Raw genomic sequence first — 15,491 nt, forward strand, 5'->3', positions numbered from 1 at the left:
CAGGGTGGGGGTATCTTTCTCAAGGGAGAGCTTCTCCTGCTGAGCTATTTCTTTGATTAGGTGAAAGTCCAGCTGAAACTGTTTGGGGTTGCCCTGTACCAATACTGTTCCATATTTATAGAGATTTATATTATTGTCCTAGCAAGCTTGGTAGCCTTAGCATTCAGTCCTTAGAAAGTAAAAATAACATTGTAATGTATTTTTCTTCTTGGTTTTGGAAAGTAAAAAATAGCTTCAGACTGAACATTACTCACTCAGTTCGAGGTTGGATGGTGTTTTCAGGTTTCTGTTTGTTTGCCAGAGCATTTGCTGTATAGCATGGGAATAGTAATCCTTGATAGGAGAAAGCCTTCCAGGTAATTCCGTCCAAAATCAGGTTGTAGGTTTGGAGTTTTGGTTTGGAGTGAAGGTTATGTTGTGGAGGGTAGCATCCTGTGTATGTCCCTGCCAAAAAATCCAAGTTTATCTAAATCTATATATTTTGTAAAAACATGCTGAAAATGCAGGAGCTCTCTCTCTCTCTCTCTCTCTCTCTCTCTCTCTCTCTCTCTCTCTCTCTCTCTCTCTCTCTCTCTCTCTCTCTCTCTCTCTCTCTCTCTCTCTCTCCCCCGTCTCTCTCTCTCTCTCCCCCGTCTCTCTCTCTCTCATTGATTTTAAGGAACATAAGGACTGGTTTCTTGAACCTAGATTAAGTCGAGACTCGTGCAGTGAAGAATCTCCATTGAAAGTCTTTTTGGTCCAGGACTAGGCTTAATATGTGTCCAAGAAACTGGCTTGTAGTGTTTTTGTAGATACCAATAACATAGAAATAGGTAGCCTAACACATGGGAGGACACACTGGGTGTGTCCCAATAATATCACCTTTCTCCTGAAGTGTGCACTCGTTCACTACTTCCCACAAGTGTAAAAGCTTTATGAAGCTTTTTTGATCAATGAAGGTGTAGACTAGAGGGACTTTTCACCATATTTCTTATACCAATAATTTCCTTTCAATTCCATCATTCCAATGACAGTTTGTTTCCAGTGGATTTTGAATAGCAGTTTGAATGGAGGGATATCTGTGCATTCACCTGCCACATTCAACTGTCTATTTCCAGAAGCATTCACTCAATAAATCAACAGCCGTGAGTGGGGATGGAACGCTTACAAGTTTTATCAGTTTCTCTAAACCGAGCAGTCAACGGAGGACAAACAGTAGATGAGTTAGCCCTTTCTATTGCATTTGAATGGCCATTGTCTGAGACCGAAATCCACCAGACAATCCGAGCGGGGGGGGGAGAAAAGGCTTATTTTCCTAGCAGTTCAGGCTGTGGCTCTTCTGTGCGTGCTCCTGTTACTCCGACCGTGTCCTCTGTCCAGGCACAGCCGGGCCCACATTTGCATGACAGGGTCCACTTGAATGTGGAGGCCAGATTCTCACTGCCTGGCATGCAAACCAGTGGGGGACCAGTTAAAAGAGGCGCACGCGCACAGTCAACACAGGTGTGCACCAGTAAAAAAGCCTCCCCCACCCCAACCCACCCCACCCCACCCCAACCATCGAAATGAGTGTTATGGAAATGAGCGCTGTGATTTTCTTGAGCTATCTGGACGGAGGTTGGTTAGAGGGTAAAGGCAGGGTGGGGAGGGGATGGCCAACGGTGAGTGGGGGGGTGTAAGGTGATACCTGGTCCTGTAGCTGAACACAAAACCAAAGTGGTGGGACGCAGGAGCATTTGACAGTAGCCTGAGTCAGAAAGTAGCAGATTCATACAGAGACGAGAGCGAGAGAGAGAAAGAGAGGATGCCGCGGTCATTCCTACTGAATAAGAAAAAGAAGAAACAGGGGGCATGTGGAGGATGGAGGTGGAGAGACCCAGAGCAGACAGACTGGAAAGAGGACAACAGAACAGGTCAGTTCTGGATATGTTTATTCATATTGTTCAAGAAGACAAGTATTATTTTTCTTCTTCTTCTACTGTTGTTAATATTAGTATCTGAGAAAATAGTAAATGTGCAAGAAAAGGGAGAAAGAGAAACTACATGTAAAGTGTTGGTCCCATGTTTCATGAGCTGAATTAAAACATCCCAGAAATTTTCCATACGCACAAAAAGCTTATTTCGCTCAACTTTTGTGCACAAATTTGTTTACATCCCTGTTAGTGAGCATTTCTCCTTCGCCAAGATAATCCATCCACCTGACAGGTGTGGCATATAAGAAGCTGATTAAACAGCATGTTCATTATACAGGTGCACCTTGTGCTGGGGACAATAAAAGACCACTGTGTGGGAGCCTCATTATTTTGTTCGATCTTTACTGTATTTATTACAATGTATTATTTTTGTTGAAGAAAAAAAATCCTTATTATTATTAATACAGACAATCCGTATTTGCATTTAGTTTGAATTGTATTGTTGTCATTTTTAGGAAAGTTACAGGTTTGTTTTATCAGATGACAGAATATTATAGAATAGCCTCACAGGCAGTTTGATACTGGTGTTGCCTCATAGGTTGGTTATTTTTAATGAATGTCTATGCGTGTTTTGAGTCTTTGTATCTTACCTTTTCAGTGTGTGAGAATGCTGAGGTGCAGTCTACAACAGTCACCTGCCCTGACTCCCCTAAATATGTGGCTCTGCCTGAGCCAGCTATCCCCTCCTCAGGACCAGGACTTTGGGCAGGGCCAATAGGCGGAACAGGACCAGTACCAGGGGAAGGACCAGAGGTCGGGCCAAACAGGGGCCAAGGTTGGTCCAATCTTCTGTCCCAGACCATGGGCCAGGGTCATTTCTACCTCCCTGCTGCACTGGCACTGGCCTCCAGAGCCAAGGTAAACTCCCACTGCATTTCTATGAGACACTGGTGTCTATGAAATGTCTGTTGGTTGCTGTGAAACACAGTTATGTATAGGTAGATAGTCTCGGAATGCCATCCTTCCAAGTCTCGTTCATCACTCAGAGGAAACCTGGAAATCTTTGTGATATGCTGTAAAAGGAAGTTCACAACTCATGAAAACCATGTTTGATTGAATGTCCTAGAGTCCCTTATCAAAGAGTTTACATTAAATTGAAGCAGTGTCTGTGTCATAACCGACGTGTTCCTGTCTTCTTTCCCTCAGCCCCGCCCCCGTGTCCCCCCCAGCTCGGGTGACTTCCTGTGTTCGGTGTGTCACAAGGTGTTTCCCCTGCAGCGCATGTTGACGCGCCACCTCAAGTGCCACAGCATGGTGAAGAGACACCCCTGTCGCTACTGTGGCAAGGGCTTCAACGACACCTTCGACCTCAAGAGGCACATGCGCACTCACACAGGTGAGAGGCGTGAAAACACACACACTACTCCGTCTTCAACCCCCCCTCACACACTCTCCTCACCCGCTCTCCCCTCCTGCCAGGTATCCGTCCGTACCGCTGCGAGCTGTGCGACAAGGCCTTCACCCAGCGCTGCTCCCTTGAATCCCACCTGAGGAAGATCCATAGCGTGCGCCAGCAGTACGCCTACCGCCAGCGCCGCTCCAAGATCTTTGTGTGCGAGGACTGTGGCTACACGTCCAACCGTCCCGAAGAGTACTTCCTCCACGTGCGCCAGTGCCACCCGGGCAGCCCAGCCCTGCGGCGCTACTACCGCCGCCAGGCACACGAGGGCACCAACAACGTGCCCGCCGAACACAAACTCAGTCCCTTCTTGATGTATCCCACTGGGTACTATGTGGGTTGATTTAAGCTCCTGGGTGAAGTTTCACTAGTAACATTCAAGTGTGCTAGTCGGTTTCTGCCTTAGCCAATTCCTTCGTTGTAACCTTGCCACAAAGCAGAGACAGGCTAGCATCAAGGCTAACACATCAATATTACAGCAAGGTGACTGGACAATTTGTTTGGGGTTATGCCCCACCCAGTCAGTAGGCCAAAATAACATTGAAAATCATCAGCATTGTTATGGTTATTTGAAAAGCATCCCCTCCTTGTGTCCACTTGAGGTAATGCAGAGAGATTAAGGAGGGTGTGTCTGGTCAATAGGCAACTACAGTCAATGTTGATTAAAGGTATGTTTTTGTGGAGTGGTGACTTATCAATGTGTCCTTTAAACTGAACTGTACCCCTGGCACACAGGCCTGTCCCTCCTCTCCTCCCACCTGTACAGCTTCAACCACTCCATGTTATATTGACTTGCTTATTTATTTGCATGGTGTATTTCTACTGCATGTTTGACGTTTCATTATGATATTGTGTTTTAAAGACGTGACACTTGCCAAACAAATGTTTCAATCTCAGGATAATAAAGTCCCTCTAATCCTAATTCCAATGCATGGAATGACATGTGCTTTAATACTGTATGTTACCAGGGCAGTGTTCAGGAGGGTGCAACGTTACAGAACGATTAGATAGATAGAAATACCTTGTATAGAACAATGATTGCCTGTCAGGTTGAATATGGAATCAGCTTTCTATCTGAACGTTATGCAACGTTACCAGGGCTGTGTTCAGTGAGGTGAAACATTCAAAATGTTGCACATTTAAACATATCGTGTAGAACATATATAATTGTCTGTCCAGCAGAATAGGGAATCAAACTCTATACATTACATTTCTGTTTGCAACGTTTCACCTCACTGAACACCTGGGAGGTGACATTCCACGTCACTTGGGCAATGTCCCTAATAAAGTGCACTACTTCTGACCGAGGCCCATAGGGGTCTCGTCAAAAGTAGTGCACTATATAGGTAACAGGGTGCCATTTGGGACTCACATTGTATGTGAGCCACATAGTTAGAATTGACTTCTTGGAAAATGGACACAGCCCTCCATGGTGCTACCTTGAGTCGTCACAAAAGCAATAAATGGAAAAGATAGCTGCACCCCTCTAGGTTTTAGAACTATGGTGTGAGCCAAACTCATGTGCCCTCCCATGGTTCTCTGCAATACTCTAAGCAGGGTACGAGAGCGGTGCATGGTATGTAAAACACAAGAGCCTAAAGGATTTTAGTGTTTGCTTATCGTTGTATGTCAACAACCATATTTCTTGGAGGCGCAGCCAGATAAAACCGATTGTAGTTAAGGCACATATTTACTTATTGCAGTTGCAACACAGATCAGGGAATATTAAGAATTCAAACTGCTGCCATCTAATAGTAACATCTGTACTCTAGAAGACTGATCCAATAATCCATAAGAATTACTAATACTGTAACAAGTTAGTTCAATATTGTGAGTTATGAGAAGTCTCCAGTGAGTGAATCATTAATCCAAGATGGGATTTAGGGCACACGACAGAAACATTTAAAAACATTTTGCAACATAAAACAAAAGTGTTTCTTAATGGACAAGTTCAGGTAGTTCATCCCCATTTCAGTAAATTTGGTGCATAATGAACATGATCCAGGAAATGAATGTACAAATAGACAGCTTTTCTGGGGGCTTTGAAGGAGGGAATAAAATAAATCTAACCGTCACAACTGCAACTTTTTATATTTATTATCACAGCCACAATATTTTTTATGATAAATTATTTATAAATGATCTATGACATCACACAGTCAGCTGAGTACCTTTTATTGTACACAGTTTATAAAATAAATCTGGATAGAATAGTTCACTATATATATATATATATATAGTAACATAACATTCAAAAAAGTGTTGTCTTTTAATGCTGATGGGTTGAATGTGACACCAGCACGTCAGCCTTGTCTGCAGAGTAAAAGATCTGGACAAGAAATGAGAAGACTTTCACCCCCCCCTCCCCTCCCCTCTCCCTCTCCTTCTCCTTCTCCTTCTCCTCCTCCTCCTCCTCCTCCTCCTCCTCCCCCCTCCCCTTCCCTCCTTCCTCCTCCTCCTCCCCCCCCTTCTTCCTCCCCCCTCCCCCCCTTCTTCCTCCCCTCCCTCCTTCCTCCTCCTTCCCTCCTCCCCCCCCTTCCTCCTCCTCCCCCCCCTTCCTCCTCCTCCTCCTCCTCCTCCTCCTCCCCCCCCAGCTGGGTTGTCAAGCCGCGCTTGTGGAAGATCATTGGTCAGAAGATCAAGAGCATGGGCTCTTAGTCTTGCTTAGCCAATGGAAAGGTGCGTTTAATTCTGGAGTAAGGTCCCAGCGAATCACAAAACACAAAGTCCCAGAGCACCCGTATCCATGAGTCATGCTGGGGTAAATCATCATAGAACTCTGGAGCCATCTTCTTCACCTGAACAAAAGAGGAATGAGGGAGCGAGAGAAAGTTAATTTTTGTTCTAATGTGAAGGGGTGAGTAAATAGCACAGCAGTGAGAACTCACATGGAGGATGATAGTCAATGGATCCATTAGTAGGGTAAAGACACAGTATACACAAAGCATCTCAGTAAGAGTTCTGATCAGTTTGGCCTTTTAGATGATAATAAATAAGATTACATGGACAGGGGGGGACAACGACCTGATTCTAGATCAGCACTCTTACACTTTATGAATACTGACCCTGATCTATGGCGAAGTTTTTCTACTGAACAAAAACTCATTCTGATTAGCCTGGCTCCCCAGTGGGTGGGTCTATGCCCTCCCAGACCCACCCATGGCTGCTCCCCTGCCCAGTCATGTGAAATCCATAGATTAGGGCCTAATGAACACATTTCAATTGACTGATTTCCTTCTATGAACTGTAACTCAGTAAAATCTTTGAAATTGTTGCGTTTATATTTTTGTTCAGTATAGCTTTAGTTCATGACCCCAGGTAGAAGGGACTAAACAAAGCTCACTCAGAGGATGGGATACATATTTTGTAAGGCTATCTGTACAAAGAACTAGTATACAAATTAACTTTGATTAGTTGCTTGACCAGTGGGAGAGACAAAGGCATTTCAAGATGCCAATAGTTTGAGGAAAAGTGAGGGTCTAAAACATAAAACTTGTCAAACATGTGAGATATCCCTGTATCCATAGTAACTAAATTAATAAATGGGGTAAAACATAAAACAGGAGTACATTGTTCAAACAAGTACATATCCAAACACATTACTGTTTATGTTTTGTCTGTTTCATATGCATGAGCCACATGCCTGTAACCAGAAAACAAAATGTCCACTCCTAACAAGAATGATAACGTTTTGAACTTCAACGTGAACAATCCTAAAATATGGTATAAGCTGTCAAACTACTACGTCATCAAGTCAGGATAGAACTAGACCAACCAGTTGAAATCTCCTCCTCCACTCTTTCATAAGAGGCTTAAGTCACTGAGTCACCCTATCATTCTAGTGTTTCTATGTCTGCCTTTGTCTTTTCTAACTGTTATAAACAGGACCGTCTGACAAGTAGGCCTACAAGGTAGAGAAAAAAAAAAAAAAGGAGTGAAGCGCTAAGTTACACAATAGTAGATTCATAGACATAAGGTGCTCTTTAGTAAAAGGGGTAAATTGGTCATCAAAAAGAAAGGAGGACCAAGGCACTCTTCATATAATTAATTCAAATGCCTTTATTTTTATGGCATGTTCAATGGAAACAAAGTTGAAAAACTGACGCGTTTCGGCTGCATGGCCTTCGTCAGGGATAGGCCTACAAGGTATTAAGCAGTGTTCACATTAGCAGTTTGAAGTGACCAAAAAATTATAATAATTTGCCTATCCGATTCAAATCTGTTCTTTTTCAGAAGTCTGAACAGCCAAAAAGCACATGGAATCTGATACATTTCCTAGGTGGTTTGAAGTCAGATACAAATCAGATTCCTGGCCATGTGACTTGTCTGAACAGTCAAATCTGATTTATTTGCCCTCAAGTAGTTTAGACTTATTTGGCATATCTTGTTGCTTGCTAGCTACTCTTGACAGTATGACAAGAACATGTGGTAGCCAATTAGCTTGTTAATTGTTTACAAACAAATTAGTGAATGTGCTAGAAAGCTAAAGAGCTACCTAGCTAGCTGACTGCCTTGGCTAGCCAATAAGGACTTGTTTTGAAAGTTGGATCATCTTATCCTTTGAGGCTTTAAAAGTGTTCTTACAATATGATTTTGAACATTCAAAGCAACTGGGAACTGTCAATGGAAGGCATTGTTGTAACTTTAGCTGGCTACATAACTTCTGGGTGATAGGAAGCACGAGCACCACCAATCCGCCTACACCACTGTGCACACACCCATCATTACCATGACAACTAGCGTAGCCATGTCAGAAATTGACTGCCGTCTGAACACACAAATTCGATTTGGTCACTTGTAACTTGCTGTGGACAGTCAATATTCCAAAACAGTAAAACTAAACTGATGAGCATTAAGGCATGCAGTGTGAACAAGGCTTTAGTTACCGTATCAACAGAACAGGAACACCACTATGGAAACAAACAAAGAAAGGTGTAGGCCAGGCTGCGAAACTGACAGGGGTGGGCCTGCAGCATTCCTCTACAGTTTATGACTGAAACTCGTATCTAGAGGCTCGTAGTGAGGCATCATGGGATTGGATTTGTTCCATAACTGCTATGGTTTTATAACATTTTATTTTGCTTGAAGAGATAGTTCACCCAAAGTACAAAATTACCTATTTGTTTCCGTAGCATTTTCTAACCAAAAAAGTCTAAGTACTGTGAAAGAGATTGTGAAGCTCAATGACTTGTATTTTACTGTTATTAGCGCAGCTGCTGGCAGTGGCTAGGTAAACAAGCCTTAAGCGTGGATTGCAGTCTCTCCTTGTCCATAGACTGCTTTCAAGGTAAGGACACAAATATGTAATTTGGAGAGATTCTATTTTTGTCCGCTCATTCAGAAGTAATAAAAGGCCCAGTACACAAATAATTAAAATAATGTTTTCCCCAAAAATATTCTTACTACATTTTTCTATTTATCAGGGGGTGCTGCAGCAGTCTCAGCACCACTACTTCCTGCAGCTATGCTGGGTGAGATGGTTTTATTGAAAAGGCATTCATCACAACCCTTTATTGCTCCTTATACCCCAGTGAAACTGTAAGCTAACAACTTTTCCACTTCTACAATCTCTATAGAGATAAGACAGAGGTTCTTATTAACTGTTGTTTTGGGTGTCACCATTCCTCCCTAGTGACTGCTGTACACTAATGATCCAGACCTTGGCTCCTATTCATAGTGTTAGTGACACACACACAGTAATAAAGCTAGCTAATTGCGCAGCGTTGTGCTTCCACCCATAACAGCAGTCAAGATGAAGCTATCTTGCCGTTTATGTGTTCTGTTTTACCACACCTCTGTGGTCCTCTGTAGCTCAGCTGGTAGAGCACGGCGCTTGTAACGCCAAGGTAGTGGGTTCGATCCCTGGGACCACCCATACACAAAAATGTATGCACGCGTGACTGTAAGTCGCTTTGGATAAAAGCGTCTGCTAAATGGCATATTATTATTAGTCACTTTTTCGGTATCCATTGTCCCTTTGATGTCAGTCTGTCAGCATGGCCCTTTTCCACACAGAGAAAGCAGCTATGTGCAGCTTCTGGGTCCGTATTCATAAAGCATCTGAGTAGGAGTGCTGATCTGGGAATAGTTTAGCTTTTTAGATCATAATAAATAAGATTATATGGACAGGTGGGGGCCAAATCACTCTTACTCAGAGTCTGAGACGCTATGAATACGGCCTTGAATCTTTCACAATTGTCAGTGGAATGCCAGCAAGGTTTAGATTTGCATGCCATGTCACTGATATGAGTCAGCTATCATTGGGGCCAGGGGTTTGTCCTAAACGGGATGATATTGCGTGCACTTTAGCCAACAGAAAACTGTGGCTACATTTCGCCATTGATATCCTACATGAGTTCACATCCTATATCACCCACATCATAATTCACATCCAGACCTGGGTTACTTTGAAATAATTTCAAATACTTTATCTGTGCCCCTTTGAGGTTGTCTGGCTTAATAAACAAATATAATAGTTCAGAAACTACAAACCCTGCCCATCTGGCACTCTGGGCAGACTCAAGCAAACACTCAAAGTAAGTCTAGTTCATTCCTTACAAATCACCTACATCCTACACAATCAGTCAGTTTATCCTACATGAAAGGTGAGTTACCTGAGGGAGGCGGCTGCCGGGGATGCTGGGAAAGTCGTGGTGCTCCATGTGGTAGCCCACGTTAAAGGTGATATAGTTGAGCGGCCCGTAGTAGGAGTACGTCTCGATCCCGCTCAGGTACATGTAGTGTTCGGCGATAAAGTGCCCCGAGATCGGGTGCAGTCCCATACACAACAGCGAGCCCGCTATCAAGTAGACCAGAGGCCTAAGCCCCCAGAGGTACACTATGAAAGCATCGAAGGCTAGCTGCACCATTAAATTCAACAGCTCAAGCCTGCCTACGGGCTTGGGGTTGACCACCAGGGGGCGCAGCGCGTAGAATAGCGGCTGCAGGAAGAGCCACAGGATCTTGCGGGCGGGGGAGCTGAAGAGACGAGCCTCCAGGCGGGTCGGGACATCCACGTCAAGCCCGTGGCCGCCCAGGTAGCGGTGGTGGTCCACGTGGTACTTCTTGAAGCTGATGGAGTAGGGCACGCCAATTGGTAGGTTGGCGAAGATGCCAAAGAGGCGGTTGAGCATAGCGTCCTTATTGCCGAAGGCCACATTGTGCGAGATGTCGTGGATGGCGAGCGTGAGGGAATGGTTGATGCAGCCGCCGAACATGTAGGCCCAGAAGATGAGCCACTTCCAGCTGAGGTCACGAACCAGGAAGCAGCAGAGCACCTGGGTCAGGACCATGGCTGTCACCACCCACTTGAGCTGGGGGTCAGGGCCCATCAAGGACTTGATCTCCGGGTGCTTGGCTGTGGAGAGGGAGGAAAGGAGGAGGGGGTGTAAAAAAGAAAAGAATGGAGACAAATTGAGGTACAGTATAACTTTTACACTGGTCGTGACAGACTTAACATTATAATGCAGCTGATTTGAGTAGATGACTTGGCAGATAGAAATACTCATTGATTCCTTATTTATAGTGTAATGACATCTAAACAGGGCTGTTCAATTCCTGTCCTGGAGGGCCGAAACACTTCTGGTTTGGTTCTACCAGTTAGTTAATTGCACTCACCTGGTGGCTAGGACCAGAAATCAGTCCCTTATTATAAGGACAGAATGAAAACCAGAAGTGCTTTGGCCCTCCAGGACCGACATTGAACAGCCCTTTATCTTCCTGTCTGGTCTTGCACCCCCTCAGGCTCGTGCGGTGGAGGAGATCTTCGTGGGCTATACTCAGCCTTGTCTCAGGGTAGTAAGTTGGAGGTCTGTTGATATGCCTCTAATGGTGTAGGGGCTGTGCTTTGGCAAAGTGTGTAGGGTTATATCCTGCGTCCCCCGTCTCAGACTCCAGTATCTATGCTGCAATAGTCTATGTGCCGAGGGTCTGTTATATCTGGTGTAATTCTCCTGTCTTATATGGTGTCCTGTGTGAATTTAAGTATGCTCCCTCTAATATTCTCTCTCTCCCCCTCTCCTCCCGGAGGACCTGAGCCCTAGGACAATACTTCAGGTCTACCCGGCCTGATGACTCCTGGCTGTCCCCAGTCCACCTGGTCGTGCTGCTGCTCCAGTTTCAACTGTTCTGCCTGCGGCAATGGAACCCTGACCTGTTCACCGGACGTGCTGTTTTAGACTCTCCCTACAGCACCTGCTGTCTCGACCTCTGAATGCTCGGCTATGAAAAGCAAACTGACATTTACTCCTGAGGTGCTGACTTGTTGCACTCGCTACAACCACTGTGATTATTATTTGACCCTGCTGGTCATCTATGAACGTTTGAACATCTTGAAGAACAATCTGGCCTTAATGGCCATGTACTCTTATAATCTCCACCCGGCACAGCCGGAAGAGGACTGGCAACCCCTCAGAGCCCGGTTCCTCTCAAGGTTTCTGCCTTTCTAGGGAGTTTTTCCCTAGCCACTGTGCTTCTACATCTGCATTGCTTGCTGTTTGGGGTTTTAGGCTGGGTTTCTGTATAAGCACTTTGTGACATCTGCTGATGTAAAAAGGGCTTTATAAATAATTTGATTGGATGATAAAATGTTGTACGTTTAAAATCAGAGTAATCTCAGAGACACACTGGCCAACAGAACCATACGATGATTTACATCTGTACAATGGGCTAAACACACATCAGAATTACAGGACTGCATTTTAGGAAATAAACTTAAAGCTAACTAATAGGATGAATATTTGTCTGTGTAGTGCCTCAGAACCAGATGGCCAAAATCCTACAAATCAAGAACCTCCCATTCAAAAGTAGTTTCTGCATTTCCTCGTCTTGACCCAGAGTTGCCCACTACTTGGCAGGGAAAACTTGTCTTACTTGTCAAACAGGTGGTTGCACCTGTTTCGGTCTTGGCTGTATCCTCTGCTTCTAAGACAATATTTACTAGGCTACAGATATCAGGAGGAATACACCAGTAGTATGTCATGTGGCAAGAAATCAAAATACCTGGTAAACTATAGATTATCACTCAAGTGGTCATTGATGTAGGATATGAATGACGGTGATCGCTCTACATCACCATTGCATGGGAATGGCGTCTTTCTGGTGGTACAACATGATTAGGCTTCATTGAATTAATGAGTAAATCAATGAAAACATGTATCACCAATGGTAAAAAAAAAAAAAAAGGTGATTAATAAAAAGTTTACATATTAGAGACTCCTTATGTAAAGGCTTATCCATATTGTGAAATGTATATAGCCTAGTGTTTAGACAGTATGGCTAAGCCTGTCGGATTTTACAGGAGTAAGCAAGGATTTATCGCATTCAACAAGACAACAAAATAACCTTCCTTTGGCCAATGTATTTTTGAGTATTAGGCTATTGATACGGACGTAAGAGAATGGGCTGCTTACCTAGTATCTGCTTCCTCCGACTACAGTGCGGTTGCTCCGTATAGACCCACTCGAAGTCATCCCTCGTTACCGTGTTCCCCATATCTTGCTCGCGGTAGGACTATCTGCCAGTTCCCCGAGCTGTTATCAAAAAAAAAAAAAAAATACGGAGTAGAGACAAACAGTCCGCCTGTACAAGAAGGTGGCGGAAAAAGAAGAGGAAAGAGGCAAGTTGTTCGTACCGAACACCCCCTGTCCACAGGTAGGCTATAAGGCCATTCAGGCGACACGCCTAACTAAGTGGGCGCACTTTCACGACAGTTGGTTATACAGGTAACTGCCAGAATAGTGGAAACATTTGAGTAAACGAGGGATACAAAGTATATTGAAAGCAGGTGCTTCCACACAGGTGTGGTTCCTGAATTAATTAAGCAATTAACAACCTATCATGCTTAGTGTAATGTATAAAATGCTGGGAATGTAATTATTTTGTCTACCATGGCTATGCTCTCATAGGATGACAATTCCCCCAATCACAGTGCATTAGTGGTCACTGAATGGTTTGATGAGCATGAAAATGATATAAACCATCTCAGTTACCAGATTTCAACTCAGTCGAACACTTAAGGGAGATTCTGGAGTGACGCCTGAGACAGCATTTTCCACCACCATCAACAAAACACCAAATTATGGAATTTTCCGAGGAAGAATGGTGTCGCTTCCTTCCAATAGACTTCCAGACACTTGTAGAATCTATGCCAAGGTGCATTGAAGCTGTTCTGGCTCGTGGTGGCCCAACGCCCTATTATGACACTTTATTTTGTCAGTTACCTGTATATCAACACCTGTTATTCGAACGCAGTTCATTTGTCACCACAATAAATTAAGGTTTCTCGATTCAACATGTGATGATTGTTGGTAGGCTATTGGCTAATACGGACCTGGTCACATTTGATGATCATAATTCGAATTGAAATGACTTGAAACACAATTGAAAATGTTGACAACAGGAATATTTTTCATAGGAAATAGTTATCACAGCAAAAAGTGTAATAATTCCCTTCAAAATTAATATGCGTGTTTTACAATGTGTTTCATCCTTTTTCGACCACATAGGGGGGTTATAGGCTTACGTCTTACTTCATTCATGAGCCAAGAGATAGATCCACAATAAATACTTTATTAGTATAATTAATATGGTTTCCAAAAGATGGTGATTAAATATGTGCAGTAAAACTTTAAGGCATCTCAGTAATAAACTATAATACCACTTATTTTAAAGCAAATGAAGGAAAAAAGAAAAGAAAAAAAAGATGACCTTTTATAGTGCCCAGTGAGTGACTGTCATGTTATTCCTCATGCACATCTAAAATATTGCTCACAAACAAAAGGCCTTGCAAGCTATGGTGAATATTTTGTAGCATACAGCAATTCCCTCACCAAAATCCGGTATTATTCTCTTGCATGCTTCACTGTCCAAAGGAACATATTAGGCCTATATGATTTAACATGGCTTACATAACAGCAAGGTGCATAGCATTTTGTCAGTATGATCTACAGCTACCACAGTATACATTTTGTGGATTTAAACCAATAGCCTTGCGATTATTAATTGGCAATACTGTACTCCTCTAACCAGAATAGCAAACTTTCGTTCATACCATTGCCTTCCTTGTGCCCCATTGCCCCCGAACATGTATTCTTAGTATACATCATCTATCCTAACACTGGTTCAAGGCTTTACGTGTGGCTTGCTGACGCAGAGCCTTCCTACAACCTACACAGCCTTGATGTAGGAAGGCTCAGCATCAGCAAGCCCTGGACCAGAGCTAAGTGTAACCTTACAATCCCAGAAAACTTTATTAAACACACGACCTCCGATCTCTCTGTCCTTAGCCTTCAGTCAACGTTTGCTTGGTATTGTACTGTAGATGTTATCTATGTATTCCAAACAGGCCCATCTAAAAGCATGTCTACATCAGAGCCTGTAGTGCAACAAATGCCTATCACATTCAACACAATCCACTCTTAGATGTATAGATACAAAGTAAACCACTAGATGGTGCTGTTAAAAAGTCATTACTGGACATTTGTACGCCATTAATATTGGGCAAAATGCACCAATAACGTCCAGGTGGGCTGGAGAGTGTGTGTTTACGGAGTGGACTGATTGTCCCCTCTGGCTCACTCAAACCAGCAATGTCTCTTTGCTGTGGTGTCTTCTTTGTTTTCTGAGCTCGCTTTTACCTCAGTACGCTCAGAGATATAAGTGCCCACAATGTGACACTCAGACAGCAACAGGCATCCATTGGTAGTCCAGGAGGAGATGTCCTTCATTTAAATCTTTCTATACCTCCCCATTCATTTTAAGCTAGTGACAGTCCTTAGCTTTCCCATGGCTATCCCACTGCTCCAAGTTCCCAGTTACCCCATTCATGCCCAGCACTCTGCTCACTCTTCATTTTATACATGGGACAAGTGCAATGAGTATAGCATTCGCTTTAACACCCGCCCACCATACTGGCTCAAAACTCTCTCACTCAGAGATACTGTAATAGGACTCTGTGGTGGATGCAGAGCAGCATCATGCTGATGCCCCTCTACAGTGAGTTCTGTCCACTTCACGTTAAGCCCATTTCATCCCCAGCCTTCATCCCTACAGCCATGTGGTGCTCCTGTCCTGTTAGCCGAGGGGGTGTTTGGGGGAAGGGAGCAGCTGTAGCGTAGGGGGTGACACATCTGGGTCGCCCC

The 15,491-nt window shown here is 43.8% G+C and overlaps 2 protein-coding genes across 2 annotated transcripts; one reads left to right on the plus strand and one right to left on the minus strand.

Annotated features, from left to right (window-relative positions):
* The first annotated feature begins 1,671 nt into the window (after positions 1 to 1,671).
* Positions 1,672 to 5,712, plus strand: LOC121580177 (putative transcription factor ovo-like protein 3). Its single transcript, XM_041895236.1, has 4 exons — positions 1,672 to 1,892; positions 2,551 to 2,810; positions 3,099 to 3,288; positions 3,372 to 5,712. The coding sequence occupies exons 1-4, from the start codon at positions 1,784 to 1,786 to the stop codon at positions 3,692 to 3,694; spliced, it is 882 nt and encodes a 293-aa protein (XP_041751170.1). The 5' UTR covers positions 1,672 to 1,783; the 3' UTR covers positions 3,695 to 5,712.
* Positions 5,713 to 5,932: 220 nt separating this feature from the next.
* LOC121580178 (sphingolipid delta(4)-desaturase/C4-monooxygenase DES2) lies at positions 5,933 to 13,360 on the minus strand. The gene is made up of 3 exons (XM_041895237.2): positions 12,762 to 13,360; positions 9,966 to 10,708; positions 5,933 to 6,149 (listed from the first exon to the last, which is right to left on the minus strand). Exons 1-3 carry the CDS (start codon positions 12,841 to 12,843, stop codon positions 6,006 to 6,008), a joined length of 969 nt encoding a protein of 322 aa, XP_041751171.1. The 5' UTR covers positions 12,844 to 13,360; the 3' UTR covers positions 5,933 to 6,005.
* Between the last annotated feature and the right edge of the window lie 2,131 nt (positions 13,361 to 15,491).

The sequence above is a fragment of the Coregonus clupeaformis genome, chromosome 13 (genome assembly GCF_020615455.1).
Source record: "Coregonus clupeaformis isolate EN_2021a chromosome 13, ASM2061545v1, whole genome shotgun sequence".
In the NCBI taxonomy this organism is placed as follows: Eukaryota; Metazoa; Chordata; class Actinopteri; order Salmoniformes; family Salmonidae; genus Coregonus; species Coregonus clupeaformis.

Excerpts from the sequence above, each read along its gene's own strand:
- LOC121580177 (XM_041895236.1), top strand. The coding sequence starts at position 1,784 with ATGCCGCGGTCATTCCTACTGAATAAGAAAAAGAAGAAACAGGGGGCA. Across the intron at positions 1,893-2,550 it reads GAAAGAGGACAACAGAACAG|TGTGTGAGAATGCTGAGGTG; the intron begins GTCAGTTCTGGA and ends TTACCTTTTCAG. Across the intron at positions 2,811-3,098 it reads CACTGGCCTCCAGAGCCAAG|CCCCGCCCCCGTGTCCCCCC; the intron begins GTAAACTCCCAC and ends TCTTTCCCTCAG.
- LOC121580178 (XM_041895237.2), bottom strand. The coding sequence starts at position 12,843 with ATGGGGAACACGGTAACGAGGGATGACTTCGAGTGGGTCTATACGGAG. Across the intron at positions 10,709-12,761 it reads TCGGAGGAAGCAGATACTAG|CCAAGCACCCGGAGATCAAG; the intron begins GTAAGCAGCCCA and ends CCCTCTCCACAG. Across the intron at positions 6,150-9,965 it reads CCGGCAGCCGCCTCCCTCAG|GTGAAGAAGATGGCTCCAGA; the intron begins GTAACTCACCTT and ends TCTTTTGTTCAG.